We start from the raw sequence: 15,168 nt of genomic DNA, 5'->3' as shown, positions 1-15,168 counted from the left end.
AAAAAAAAAGAAAGACAAAGAAGAAAGGGAAGGAAAGCTCTCCTAATCTGAGCTGTTCCTCAAGGAGCACAGTCTGAGACCTGAAAGTGGTTCTCTCATCTTTTTTAAAAAATATATTTAGGACAGAGTCTACAGGATCTCACTATGTAGATTGGACTCATTGTAATCCTCCTGTGTTCAGCCTCCCAAGAGCTGGGATTACAGGCACACACCACCACGCCCAGTCTCAATCACTGTCTCTGCGTGTCCCGGGGGTGGGGCCGGCATGGCACACTGGGGATCGAACCCCAGACGCTGTGCTCTGCTTAAGCAGGTGCTTTAGTCCACTGGGCTATCTGGCTGGCCCTGAGTCATTTCCATCTTTACAAGCGGAAGAACCAAGCTCCCCGCAGGCACTCGTATGTCGCTCGGAGGTTGTATATGTTGGATTGAGCTCTGGGTCTTTCTGGTCCGAGATGCAATTATGTTTGAAGGTTTATGAGAGAGAAATTGATAATAGCTTTGAAATAGTCAGGACTAATATATGGTTGCTATGGGAAATGAACATGCTATCATTAAAGACTGTATTTGTTATACTTAAAATTTCCAAAAATGAATACGCACTCATAGCAAAGAACTTGGAAATATTAAAAAGTATCACCAGAAAGGACCCATAAAATTCAATACTTTTACATTTATTTATTTATCTTTATGTATTTAGTACAGGGTCCACAGGGTCTCACTACACAGATCGGACTTGAAGTGATCCTCCTGTTTTCAGCCTCCCAAGCGCTGGGATTATAGGCGCGCGCCTCCACGCCCAATCTCAATGGCTGTCTTAGCATGCCCCAGGGGTGCGGGTGGCACAGAATATTTTTATTCTTTAGAGTGAATAATTATTAAGCTTTGTGTGTGTGTGCGCATACATTAAAATATTTATAACATAATGGTATTGCATTTAGTTCTGCATCACATTTTTAAAAATTAAAATTATTTGGTATAACTATAGATTATTAGGCATAACAATACAGAGAGACATATACTCTTTATTCAGTGGTCCCTAATGGCAGAATCTTGCAAAAATAAAGTGTAGGAAACTACTATGAACATCAGTATGGAGATTCCTCAAAAATCTAAAAATAGAAATCAACACAACTGTTCTCCTTCTAGGTATCTTCCAGAAAGAGTTAAAGACATAATACCACAGTGCTGTCTGCATACCTGTGTTTATAGCAGTCCAATACATAATAGCTAAATCTTGGAAGCAGCCTATATGTCCATCAGCAGATGACTGGATAAAGAAAATGTGTTCTTAGGGCCAGAGAGATAGTTCAGTAGAATAAGTGCCTGCCTAGCAAGTTCAAGGTCCCGAGTTCAATCCCTGGTACTGCAAAAAAAAAAAAGTGGAGTACTACTATGCCATAAAGAAGGATAAACTTGAATCATTTGTAGAAAAATGAATGTATTTTTTTTAAAGAGGGGCTGGTGGGATAACTCAGTGTTCTAAAGCACCTGCGTAGGCAAGCTTAGGCAAGCCTAGGGACCATGGTTCTATCCCTGGCACCACATGTGGCTTCAGCCCCACTCCCAGGGTAGGCTGAGCCAGCCACAAAAATTTATTTATTTGGTCCAGGGTCTTGTTATGCAGCTTGGACTCGCAGTAATCCTCCTGTCTGGTTTCGGTGGCCGGCATAGATCCCTGGGTGTTCCAGGGATCGAACCCAGTTCCTTGTGCTTGCTAGGCAGGCTCAGACTGCTGAACTATCTCCCCAGCCCCAAAACAGATGTATCCTGAGACCATAATGTGGCATGAAGTAAATCAGACCCATAAGCTTAAATATCACATGCTTTCTGTTATGAGAAACTCAATATATAAATAAAATACAAAATAAAAGCCATAACAGGAAAAAAGAGAAAACACTTACTACAATCTAGCATGGAGAATGTCTCTAAAGCAGTACCTATTTCTCTAGATAATTAAATATTCCTAAAACCCAAACATTTTACTGACCGTGTGTTTGCATGGAATGGGTATAACCTAACCTTTAAAGATTTCCTCTAGTGCTGAACATTCTGCTTGTTTCAGATTTCTGGTGCTCTGTGGAAATCAGTGCTAGACATCCGCGTGTGAAGTTGGCGCGCAGAGCAGGAGAGGTAGGCCTGGTCCTAGCAGGGTTGCTGGAGGGGCCTGAGGTACTGATTTGTGCTAACAAATGCACTGCACTGGGGCCTCTGTAAAGTGTCTGCGAAGCTGTCCTGCAGATGGGCGTGTTCAAGGCGTGCACGACACCCACATCCCTACCTGGAAGGCTCTCCTCAGGACTGAGCTTCTGGCTCTGCAGTAGGAGAAGAACGCTGGAATGCAGCCGCTCTCCCGTGTCGCTAAGCGCTGGTGAATTACACAGTCCCTTGTGGCTTGGAACTAGTCCTGGAAAGGTGGGGGACACGTTCAAAGACCTAATTCTGTGACCACCTCGTGCCTCCTCCTCATCTTAGGGATGGCCTCATCGGAGACAGAGCACAAGGCATCCCTGTGCGCAGCCACTCGGATTTTTGTGTGTCTCTTTAAAACCTCTTTAGATTGATTTAGTGATACTGATTTTGCAAGTTAATACCCTCAGTCAAGGATGTGAACTCAATTGCTCTTTCACTGACTTTGCATCTTTGGATTCTGATTCAGATTAGGTTAGTTTTGCTGTTTACCTCTCAAGGGGAAATTCGGATGTTTCATTCCCGAATTTGCAGTTTCCTCACGATAGCCTCTTGAGTACTTAAAACACTCACCACTGTAAATACTTTCATTATTAAAAATCATGGGCATTCTAGCTGGGAATGGTGGTGCACACCTGTATTCCCAGCACCTGAGAGGCTGAGGCAGGAGGACTGTTGCAAGTTTGAGGCCAGCTGGGGCTACAAAGTGAGGCCCTGTTTCTAAACAACAACAGCAAAAACAACAACAGGACCAGGGAGATAGCTCAGTAGAATAAGCGCTTGCCTGGCAAGCACAAGGCCCTGAGTTCAATCCCTGGAACTGCAAAATAAACAACAGCAACAACAAAATGTACACCCTTCTAAACAAATCATTCTTCATTTGTCTTATTTTTAATTGTTTCTTTAACAGGAAGTTTAGAAGTAAAACCATTGAGGAGTAGGAATACATGGGGAAGGTTTTAAAATTTCAACTAATTTTATTTATAATTTTAGATGTACATAATAATAACATTCATCATATAGAATTTGTAGCTGTACAGGATGTTTCCTGATTCTTGTGTTCACCTGTTTCCCTCCTTTCCTTCAGCCTATCTTCCTGTTCTTATTTACTAAAGCTTTGTTTACATTTTTTGCTTCTAATCTCTTTTTTTTTTTCTTTCCTTTTCTCTTCCTTTCTTTTTGCCTCCCTGGTTCCCCTTCCCAGTTGAATATTTTCTCCCTATTTGGCAATATCTAATATATATTTTGGCTTTTATTTACACTTTTGATTTTTAATCCTAGGGGAAGTATATGATATTTAAACATGTGTGTCTGATTCATTTCACTTAAGAGTATGGTCCCAAGGTGCACCCTTCTTTACGGCTGAGTAGTACTCCATTATATTCTTTAAAAAATGCCATATCATTTATCCATTCATTGGTTGGTAAGTATTTGTTTCCAAGATTTAGCTATTACAAATTGTGCTGCTATAAACAGGGGTGTGCATGTAACGCTGTGCTCTGATGCTTTTAATTCTTTTGGGAAGATACCGAGAAGGGAAATAGCTGGGTCAAATGGAACCTCTAGTTTTAGTATTTGAGGAATCTCCACACTCATTTCCACAGTGGTTGTACCAGTCTACACTCCCACCAGCTTTGAAGAAGCATTCCTTTCCCCTACCCCACAGTCCTGCCAGAACTTGTTATTGATTTCTTGAGAATAGCCATTCTTTCTGGAGTGATGTGGAATCCCAGCGTTGTTCTAATTTGCATATCTTATTCTTTAATTTTTAAAAAAAATCATTTACAGGATATGGTTATACAGCTCAGACTCATGGTGATCCTCCTGTCTCAGCCTCTCCAGCACTGGGACTACAGGCGTGCACCCCCAGGCCTGGTTTTGGTGGCCTTTACAGGGCACCCCGGGCTCCAGAGCCAGCACAGCATGTGGTACTGGGGATAGAACCTGGGTCCTTGCACTTCCCAGGCAGGCGCTTAGACTGCTGAGCTGTCTCCCCAGCCCTAACCAGCATATCTTAAATGATTAGTGATGCTGAACACTTTTTTTACATATTTATTTGTCATTTCTACTTCTTCATCTGAGAAGCGTCCACATTTCAGTTGTGGAGCCGTCTTCATCATCTCTAAGTTGATTCCTAGAAAAGTAGCTCTTTCTGAATTTATGATCATGTCCATCTCATTTTATTTATCAAAATTAAAAAAAATTATTAATCTATAGGCTAAAGGGCATCTATTTTATGTCACTGATTTTCAGGAAGTTAAGCACTAAGCCACTGGCTGTCGGAGGGCTGGGTTGGTCATCGTGGGTAACCAATCTTCAGAGATGCTCATAAATTTGTATGGAGATGATTGGAGTAAGAAAAGATTTCCATTCCCCAAGCGGTGGCAATGGGCTCTCTGTGCAAGGCTCATACGTAACTTGGAGTTCCAGGCAGTTCAGTACAATGCCGTGGAATTCATCGACTCAGCCGCTTAGCAAATAGCTGTTGAGTAGCTAAGGGAGTGTGCCAGGCAGGCCCTGGGGAGCATCGATCTGTACTCTCAGAAGCTGTCAGTCAAAGGGATAAGATAGATAGGAAACAAGGTGATAAGCCGCTGAGGGTGCGATGCTACCTGAACACAGAATGTGAGTCCCCAACCGCTACCGGGGTGATAGAGTTAGGCTGTCTAAAGGATAATAGGAATTCATGGGGAAAACCATGGGCAGAGTCAGGATTTGATGAAAAGAAATTCCAGGAAGTATATATAGTGTTCACAGAAAGCAGACCAAAGCATCAAGATTAGAGGTAGAACAGGCTCAGGGGCAGAGGGGGGTAATGGAAAGTAATCCCAGGGCCTTGGATAGTTCCACGTTTCCTTTCCTGTTCCCTGTTATTGTTGACTTCTCAGAGTTAAGCTGGTTGGTTCCTGTTCCAGGCAGAATGCTCTACCTAAGGAGAGACTTGCTGGGTTAGTCTGAGTCCAGTATCCTTCAGGAAGAAGGATAATGCGCACACCTAAGTGATGATGCTACTGCGAAGCTCTTGGCAGACTGTTGGCGGACTTGGAACCAGAAATGCGCATTTGAGGGGGTAAATCACCTAGCTTCCTGGACCTGCAGCTTTTCATCTTTACTTTCATCTTTCAAGATGAAGTAAGGAGGCTTTCTTTATGAGACCGCGTGTGGTTAAAGTAAAGTAATATATGGAAAAATGTTTTGCAACTATAAAATTTTATCATTATTATCTCTGAACTATAAATGATCATTTATACCTTGATTATCTGTTGATCAGTGTGGAGGACCACCTGGGTGACTCTCCCTGAAAGTGCAGTAATTGTCTTCATTTTGGTTGACCTGACCCTATTTCCATAGATTAATATGTACAGATGGGATAAGATTTTTTCCTTATCCCTTCAGTTGGCTTTCAGCAATGCGTGTAGATCTAGCCAGTGTGCTAGTGGTAGTCTTTGAAGGCAGCAGGTGTGTTTCCCTGGAACCCCACTAGCTGCTCCCTTGTATGAGCTGGGGTTGAGACAGGATGAAAAGCCAGCACTCCATGCTGTCAGTTGGGATGGAGCCTCAAAAAGGAGGCTACGACTTTCTGGGGCTTGAAAGATTACACATCAGAGCTGAAGCACCAACCCTAAAACACTGGATACCATCTCCACGGTGTTAACCAGGCTACTCTTTCTGCATGCCCTTCTCTCAGCATACTGGTGAGGTGAATGCAGGCCTCCTACCCAGCCCAGCTCAAGGCACTCACCTGCTTCCTACCATTCTCTCAGGCACTCATCCTTAAGCCACTCCTTTCTTCATGAATGAATAAAACCCAGGTTCTGCCCTGGGTAGAGGACTTTGTCCCATAGCCACCATCATGGCTGGACTGATGACCTCTCGGCTCCCCAAAACTACAAATATGCCTTAGTGTCTTTATTCTTGATGTGGGTTGCATTGGGTGTGGTAGATTGGAATTAACTTGATGGGATTCCAATGATTTATCCATGGGATTACAAAGACAAACTTTTCGGACCAAGATGCGGACCAGGAATGGCTCTCTATTAGATCAGCAGCCAATTCTTTTTTAAAAAATGTAGTTAGTACAAGGTCTACAGGGTCTCACTACACAGATTGGACTTGTAGTGATCCTCTTCAGCCTTCCAAGCACTGGGATTACAGGTGCACACCACCACACCCAGTCTCATTTGCTGTCTCAGTGGGCCCCAGGGGCATGCCAGGCAGTGCACGCCAGGCAAGGCATGCCAGAGATTGAACACTGGTCCCTGCATAGTTCTCTGAGCTATCTGGCTGACCCTTAGCCAACTCTTTTAACTCCTACTGAAACCAGTAAGTGTGTCTGAGAATCACTGGAAGTTTGCTCTAAAAGCAAATTCCCAGGTACTGTATCCATGCAATTCTGAGTAGATTGTGGGTGGTCCTAGAATTTGCACTTCATCATAATTTTTGATGACAAAATTATACCTTGAGGAAATAGAAGATGAATTCCTTGGTCCAGCATCGCAGGAAAAAACCTCAATCACCATCTTGAATTTAAAGCTTCAATAAATGTCTTAAAACGGAGGTGGTACAGGTAAGTATGAGATGCCTGTCTGGTGTCCAAGTTGAAGCATCCCCGGGCTATTTGGTGAGGGCTCTGGAGACAGATGTGACCTGGAGGTGAGAGGGGGGAGTCATTAGTACAGAACTAATAGCAGAAGCCTCTAGAGGGAGTGAGCCGATGGCCATGTCCTGGATTCCATACTGCCTGTTTGGCCCTGTTTGGTTTGCTTTCTTCACGAAGATTGTGTCAGGACGTTTTGAGTCCCTGCCCCCTCAGTTCTTTCTGGCTTCGCCTGACATTGCCATCCACCTTTAGAGGCCCTAGCCAAACCTGCACATTCATTGACTGCCCTGGATTCTCACTCCAGTGAATCGGTCACCACATCTGGTGGATTCTACTCCTCAAAGCTCCTCCGGTCCTTGCTTTTCAGCCCTACCACAAGTCTTATCACATTTCTCACACTGCCTGCCTTCCGCCTTTGGGTCTAGCCCTGCTCCTGTGCAATCTGGCTCTGCAAGTGTGTGTTTCAGGCAACTGGGTTCCTTACCATCGGAGGGTCTCCCTGGGCAGAGATCCTTAGGCTTATTATTAAGTTCCTGAGGACCAAGCACGGTATCTGGTACAAAGTGCTTGTTAAATGCTTAGCCCGCCTATTTTCAGGCTCCTTGTCCTCCCTTCTCTCCCACCTCCCAGGTTCAAAGGCAAAGAGAGATTATTATATTAGAAGAATAGTTTGATGTTTGCCTTGTGTGTTGTGCATAATTTTCTGTAGAATAAAACTGTGACCTCATTAAATAAATCCCATTGCCACTTTCTACCTCCAAGCAGGCAACAGTGCATAAGCAGTGGTGGGTTATTTGGCCAGACTAATCAGAGCTAAAGAATGAGCCACAGTATCTCCAACTTCTCTCGTCACAAAGGCAACTTGAAAGGCTACAGAAAGTGCCTCTGGAGATCTTTTAAGATTGAATAAATGGTGCAAAGGGAGGAGGAATGCTTGGGACAAAGAACCATTGAGAAGTCCTCCACACAGGAGTTATTCAAGAGTTCATTTGCCCTCTCCTAGGGCAGTTCTGTTTGGCAGTGGCTGGGCCTTACTGGAAAATGCCCTCATTGAGTATCTACTGAACATCTACAACGAGCGAACTGCTACTTTATACTCTAAGGGTAGCGTGGGAAAAAAATATAAATGTCTCTGCTTCTGTGTAGTTCATATTTTAGTGGAGTGGGGGAGATGTTGCGTTAAATAATCAAAATACTGTTTTGTCAAATGGTTGTAAGTACTACGTAGAAAGATACAAGAGGACAAGGGCGATATGAATGCCGGAGATGGAAATGACGCTGTTTTGTACAGGAGTCAGAGAGGAATCTTTAAGGAGGTGACTGATGTGGTATGAAGGTCTGTGTCCCCCTAAAATTCACATGCTGAAATAAAATCCCCAACATGACGGTATTGGGAGGTGTCGGATCATCAAGGCAGAACCCCCACGAAGAGGACCAGTCTACACTTCCAACATGTGCCATTGGATACTGGAAGCGTTCAATTTGTACAGGGTCTTCCAGCTAAGAGCTGGCCTTAATCTCAGAGCAGACTTTAGACTTGGACTTTTCAGCCATGTTAGAACTTTTGCAATTTGTGGAGTTGGATTATATGTCTTTTGCATAAAGGGATATGTATAAATCTCTAGGGGTCCAGGAGCAGAATGCTATGGCCTTGTGTCTAGATGTCCCCCCAAAGACTCATGCAATCATAGGCAGGGCTTTTCTAGAGGTGGCTGGATCTGGAGTCAACACTGGGATTGATTCATAGTGCACTGCTAGGCTTAAGGGCACTAGGATTAAGGGTGTGAGTGCTGCCTACCTGAAGCAGTCTGGAAAGGATAAAAGGCGACAAAAGGCACTGAAAAGGTCCCTGGTTGCTTTTGCTGTCTTTGCCTGCAATGAACTGTTTCTCTTTTGCAGCAATACCCTTATGCCCTCTGCCAAGCCACCCCGCCTGGAGCTAGCCAACTATGGACTGAAACCTCTATGAACCTTGAGCTAAATAAACTTTTCCTTCTTATTTAACTTTGGGTATTGGGTATTTTTGTCTCAGTGGCAAGAAAAGTAACTAAGACATGCTCTTAGAGAAGAGGCCCCAGAGAGACTCTAGACACAGGAGGACCATGTGAGGAGGTAGCGGGAAGGCATCAACTGTGAACCAGAGGGAGCCCTCGGCAGACACCAGGTCTGTTGGTGCCTTGATTCTGGACTTTCCAGGCTTTACAACTGTGAGAAGGGAGTTTCTGTTGCTGATAAGCTACTTAGTTTATGAGGTTTTGTTGTAGCAGCCCTAAAAGACTATATCATGGCACTTGAGCAAAACACTTGGAGGAGGGACAGCTAAGCATGCGAGGATCTGGGGGAAGATGTGCCAGGGAGAGTCAAGAGCTTGTGGCAGGACCATGCAGCTGCCTTTCATTGATCAGCAGACTCAGCTGGTTTTGCAGGCTTTGGTCTGGGAAGTGCCAGGGCAGATGAAGGAGGGGGAGGGAGCGCTGTGGCTGCAGCCTTTGGGTGCCCTGGGGAAATCGAAGACCTGACTTCCCTGTAGGTTGCTACTTGATCAATTTTCTGAATTCACTGCTGAGGCTCTGAGATCCCAAGGCAGGATGTGGTCTGGTGCTCCTAACAGAACTTCGACTGTCTTTTCCTACCTCTCCGGAGAAAGGCTGGTTGCCTGAGACATACACTGTGGAAAACAGTAGGCAAAGAGGCAAAACCATTTTCTCCCTCCTCTTGCTGTGGCTCGCTCTTTCTAATCTCTTTGGGTTTCCCTAGTACCGGATCAGCATCCTTTTGGAGCTGAATTTCTCCATACCAGGATTGGCGGGTCTGACCCAGAGGTAGTAACGATTCTGAGATACACTTTGACAAACACAAATGCCATACCAGTAGAGGGAAAGAAAAGGCATAACATTTATTTTTATCTTATCTATGGACCATTCATGGGGCTGTTTCCACGTGTTATCGAATTTTCATTATGAATTTATCTGCAAGTGCAGCGTAGATATTATTGTTACCAGTTCACAGATAAAGGCTCGATGATATTATCTGTTTTCTGGCCTACAAAAATACAGTATACCTTGTGAAAAACTTCACGATTCGAAAAATGCAAGAAAAAAACAAAACAAAACTGAAAGTCTTTGCCTAACGCGTCTCGAACATTTACAAGAAATTGATAGTCTCCCTGAATGTAAAAAAATGCGCATAAAAACATAGTTTTTTTTAAGAACGTGGGAGCACAGCGTACAGGCTCTTCTGCAACTCGGCTTTTTCCTCCTAGCAGCATCCTACTTATCTGGCCACGCAGTTAGTCAGTCTTGCTAACGAATACGGGATTTTTGAGGAGTTGAAGCTTTCTGATGATGCAGCTGGCCGGTGATTTCACTTTGTCAGCGAGGACACCAGTTTCCCGCTTTTGTAAAAGACAGAGGCAAAGCGGCCCACGACGTGATGATGCCAATAATCAGGGCATCCCCCGCCTCCTGACACTGCGGCTTCCCCTAACCGTCTGAGTTACTCAGGGGAGGAAGCTGCCGCCAGCTACAGCAACGCAGCAGACATCGAGAGACCGCGAACCCCTTTGGAGGGGTGGGGGTGGGGTGGGGGATGACGTCAAGGGCGCTGGGCGGCCCCTAGGTGAAGTGAGGGGCGGGACCTCAGATGGGAGGCGGGGCCACAGGCGCACGGCGCCCGAGGCGTGCTGACGGGTAGGCTGGCTGTGGGCGTGACGTCTCCCTGCGCCTGCGTCAGGCTCCGCCCCTACTCGCCCAGGCCCCGCCCCTCCATCCCCGGCCGCCTTGCCGCTCAAGCCGCAGGCGCAGCGATGGCGGAGGCTGTGGAGCGCACAGACGAGCTAGTTCGCGAGTACCTGCTCTTCCGCGGCTTCACGCACACGCTGCGGCAGCTGGACGCCGAGATCAAGGCGGACAGGGAGAAGGGGTTCCGGGTGAGGGATCCTGCGGGCGCGGGCTGAGACGTCTGGGGGCGGGCCCCTTCCCGTCCCCTCCCCCTCCCGGCGCTGCCTCAGGGTCTGGGCAGCGCTGTCACCGCGCCTCGGCCTGCACTTGACTGCGAGGAGCCACGGGGCGGCTTGGACGTGACTGCCTGGAGTTGCCCAGAGAGGCTGGAGCGCTGGGGACCATTCGCCCTGTCCAGGTCCAGACTCCCTTCTCCATCCCACGTCCAGCAGATGCTGGGCGTGGCTAGCGGGCAGCCAGGTTTAGGAGCCAAGGATGGACAGATGATTTGTGCAAGCCACATGTCAAAGGTTGGCTCTGCGGGCAGTGGTAACCCGGAAGTCTGCAACCCCTAAAGGTGGTCTCGGTTTGAGTGTCTGGTGTTTGGTTAAAATAGTCTTTTGTCAGGGACTCGCTCATATTTTTGCTTCTGCAGTAAAGGAAGACTTCATTACACTTTTTAAAACACAAACTTCCCCTTGCACTGATACGATTTTCCATTGCGAAGTTCTTGGAATTTCTGAGCGAGTCACTTGTATGTGTGGAATTAAATAGCTGGTGGCAGATGCATGGAGGGACTCCACTTAGGTACAGGAGCCCTGGAGGGGAGTTAGGAGCCTAGGGTTTTGCTTTGCAGAAGTTAGTTTCACCTGCCCAGGCTCCAGGTTTCCTCATCTACATTTATTTATTTATTTATTTACGGTACTGGAGATTGAACTCAGGACCCTGAGCTTGCCAGGCAAGTGCTTATTCTACTGAGCTGTCTCCCCAGGTACTTATCTACCTTTAAAATGGAATTGAATTGACGTTGGTATCCAGAACTTTTTCCAGATTGTATCCTGTGGTGAGATTTCTCATCACAAGGAGGGTATTACTTTGGCTGACGCTGGCCAAAGGGGGAACTTTGGTGTCTTGCAGGGGACAGTCTTTGTATCTCCTGGTGTTCCTTGGAATTGTAGAATTGTGGGGCTGGGCAGAGGAGAGACCAAGAAGATGTGTCATGATCTCTTGCTCTAAGAGGCCAGTGTGACCACAATTGACATGATTTTGTCAAGTTGGTCAGTTTAATCCAACATCTAAATCCAGATTTCTTGCTTCCTGGGTTAGGGTCTTATATACACTTAAAAGTCAGTGTTTGCCAGACATATTTAGTACCTGAAAAACACTAATTTTTTTAAAATTTATTTTTGTTTTGTACGGGGGATTGAACTCAGGACCATGCACTTGCCAGGCAAGTGCTTTGAAAAAAATTTAAAAGCTGTTACATAAATGTGTTTGAAAAATTGGTATGTTGCCAGTTTACAAGTTTTTAACACCCAGATGCTGTAGTAAGAGGACAAAGCTGTGTTCTTTGGAATAAAGGGAAGGATGTCCTTCTGTCCTTCACCTTCTCCAGTGATGCTTTTTCTTGCCAGGTGGACAAGATTGTGGACCAGCTGCAGCAGCTAATGCAGGTGTATGACTTGGCTGCCCTTCGGGATTACTGGAGCTACCTGGAGCGTAGACTCTTCAGTCGCTTGGAGGATATATATAGACCCACAATCAACAAGCTGAAAACCAGCCTGTTTCGCTTTTATCTTGTCTACACAATCCAGGTGCTTGTCCCTGCAGGAGTTTTGTTTTCCTGGTAGGGAGAACTCTTTGACCCAGAAATAGATGTTTCTTCTAGTCTCTTGGGATGTTTTTGTATCTTACCATGGGAATGGGTAGAACAGGCACAGTGCAAATTATTCTTGACTGTCTTGTTACATTTTGTTTCCTTTTCATCATTTGCAGATCATCTGACTTAACTTTTTCCATTCCCATTTCAGCTCTTGTTTAATTTAATTTAATTTAATTTAATTTAATTAATTAATTTATTTATTTATTTGCGGAGCTGGGGATTGAACTCCGGCCCTTGCGCTTGCCAGGCAAGCGCTTATTCAACTAAGCTATCTCCCCAGCCCCTCTACTCTTGTTTTAAACATAAAGGCATAGGTGGCATTTTGAGGGATATAAAGATTGAGTAATAAAGACAGTAGGTGACTTGGGTGAATCAGTCACTTAGGTTATTAAACATCAACTAGGGGTCAGTTTTCAGGGTGGCATTTTATCATTAGACCTTAAACTGCTTAAATTTAAACCCACTAAAGCTTGAAATCACAAGGTCCTTGAGAAAGGTTGATGGTTTCTTTTGTACTGTGGAATTTCTAGAGCCTGCTTTGTCACTTACCTGGCAGGTGACATCAAGGCTGTGTGCTATGACGATGCATCTCACCTCTGGACTTCTGTTTCTTCTTCCTCCTTGCTGCCTTCTTTGTGTCTTGGCAGACAAACAGAAATGACAAGGCGCAGGAGTTCTTTGCAAAGCAGGCCACAGAGCTCCAGAACCAGGCCGAGTGGAAGGATTGGTTTGTCCTGCCCTTCCTGCCATCCCCAGACACCAACCCCACCTTTGCTACCTACTTTTCTCGACAGTGGGCCGACACCTTCATCGTGTCCCTGCACAACTTCCTGAGTGTCCTGTTTCAGTGCATGCATATCCTTCGCAGGCATATTGAAGACAACATGACTAGTAACTGCTCAGAATTACTGATTTCAGTGCGGCCATTTCTGTGTCATGTGAGGGGGCTGGAGAAATTGTGATTATTTTGCCCAGAAGCTACAGAGTCATAAATCTTAATTCTGGTGATGTATTACGTGAAAAAATAGCCAATGCACACAGGCAGGACTATAGCGGCTGCAGGGTGGGGAGGCAGCTGCTTGTTGGTGAAACCAGCCGCTTGAGAGCATCCTTTCTGTGAGGGTCACAAGTCCCCAGGGGATATCACTTGCTTTTGTTGGGGTTTAGGAGCAGATGAGAAGACTTCTGGGATTGGAACTTCCTGCCTGAGTGTTTGGGTTATTCTTTCTTGACAGTGACCTCATTGTTCCTCAACTTGCCAGAAAACAGAGCAGCTTTAAGATCGTGGGGTGTGTGTGTGTACACATGCACATTGTGCAGAGATAGAAGAGTGAATGAGAATTGTGTGACTCATGTCGTAGCAAGTATACCATTTTGTCTCAGAAGGCCTGAGATCTTGAGATGCTTTCTTGCGTCATTGTGCTGTCCAGGCTGGAAATGGCAGCAGAAGACAAGGCAGTCTGCTTGGAATGGGGCTGCCTGGTGAGGCACTGATAAATTTGAGCCTTGATAGCCCCACCCATCAGCTGCCAGTTTGACCTCTGTGAGACTGCTTTCTGGAAAGTTCCTGGCTTTGCCCTTTCTTTATGTGTTGTGACTGAGTTGGAATTCTGCTCTTGCCAGGCTTTCTTGTTACTTACCTTGTCCCTTTTTCCTGTAAGCTGTCAAAAAGCTGGTATGATGGCTGCCACATGGCATGTGGACCTCTAGGGCACTTGAAATGGTCGCTCCAGATCTTTGCGGCTAAGATACTGCCAGTCAAACTAAGGCATGCACATTTGGAGTCTGAGGCCCTGTCGACTCTGCTCTCCTTCTGACTGAAGCTGTGTGAATGATTGGGAAAAGCAAAAGGCCAGCACCCTCAGCTAGAATGTAGGTGTTCCTGAGGTGGCATGTGGCCATGTAATCTGCACAAAGCCATCTCTTCTCAGTCTAAAACTTGGCTGGGAAGATGTTCATTGTTGGGAAGGCAAAACCTAGTACTGATCCCGCTTTTGGGGTTGCTTTCCACTGAGTGTCTGCCGTGGCCTTGCTAAAGCTTAGACTGGCTGTGATGTCCACTGACTACTGCTGGGGCTTTGGGGAAGATGCCAGGTTTAGATTTGTATCCTCTCCACAGAGATTTTTATGTGTCTCTGAGTCTAAAGAAAATAAGGTCCTAAAGCTGGAGAGAGACCAGTGTATAAAGCTGTGACAAGCCCACAGAGCTTGTCCTCTGTTTCCTGTTTCTTACGTGTAAGTACTTGGCTACTCTGTCGGGAGCTTTCAGATGTGCCCAAGCAGGCTTATTCTTTAACTTTGTGCACCAGTTCCTGTGATCCTGAACTTCGACGCAGAGTGCCAGAGAACCAACCAGGTTCAAGAAGAAAATGAGGTTCTGCGCCAGAAGGTTTGTGCTGCAGAGGCTTGCTTCTGGGAGAACTTCTGCTCTGTGTTGTGATGTTAGGTCGCATAGCACTCAAAATCTGATCGCATATAGAGCTGAACTTTTTTTTAAAATTGGATATAGGGTCTCACTACCAGTTCAGACTCATAGTGATCCTCCTGTCTCAGCCTACCTAGCACTGAGATTCCGGGGCCAGCACGGCGTGTGGTCCTGGGGATCACACTCAGGTTCTTGCACTTGCCAGGCAAGTACTTAGACCTCTGAGCTATCTCTCCAGCCCCTAAACTGGGGATGAAAGCGAGTCATAGTCAGCATTGAGGGTTTAGGACTATATCAGCCTCTGATAACCAGAGGGGAGACTCATATTTTAAACCTAAGCAACTTAGTGATT

General features: G+C 45.7%; 1 protein-coding gene across 1 annotated transcript in view; it reads left to right on the top strand.

The window, feature by feature from the left end:
- Positions 1-10,541: 10,541 nt before the first annotated feature.
- Wdr91 (WD repeat domain 91) overlaps positions 10,542-15,168 on the top strand; it is a 30,589-nt gene continuing 25,962 nt past the window's right edge. The window contains exons 1-4 of the mRNA XM_004629850.2: positions 10,542-10,718; positions 12,144-12,323; positions 13,039-13,246; positions 14,698-14,780. Of these exons, the coding sequence (XP_004629907.1) occupies positions 10,596-10,718; positions 12,144-12,323; positions 13,039-13,246; positions 14,698-14,780 (594 nt within the window). The 5' untranslated portion in view covers positions 10,542-10,595. The remainder of the gene's footprint in view (positions 10,719-12,143; positions 12,324-13,038; positions 13,247-14,697; positions 14,781-15,168) is intronic.

This window comes from Octodon degus, unplaced genomic scaffold, assembly GCF_000260255.1.
Source record: "Octodon degus isolate 3935 unplaced genomic scaffold, OctDeg1.0 scaffold00032, whole genome shotgun sequence".
In the NCBI taxonomy this organism is placed as follows: Eukaryota; Metazoa; Chordata; class Mammalia; order Rodentia; family Octodontidae; genus Octodon; species Octodon degus.
Note: the sequence above shows the minus strand (reverse complement) of the source record. Positions and strands in the feature narration are given on the sequence as shown.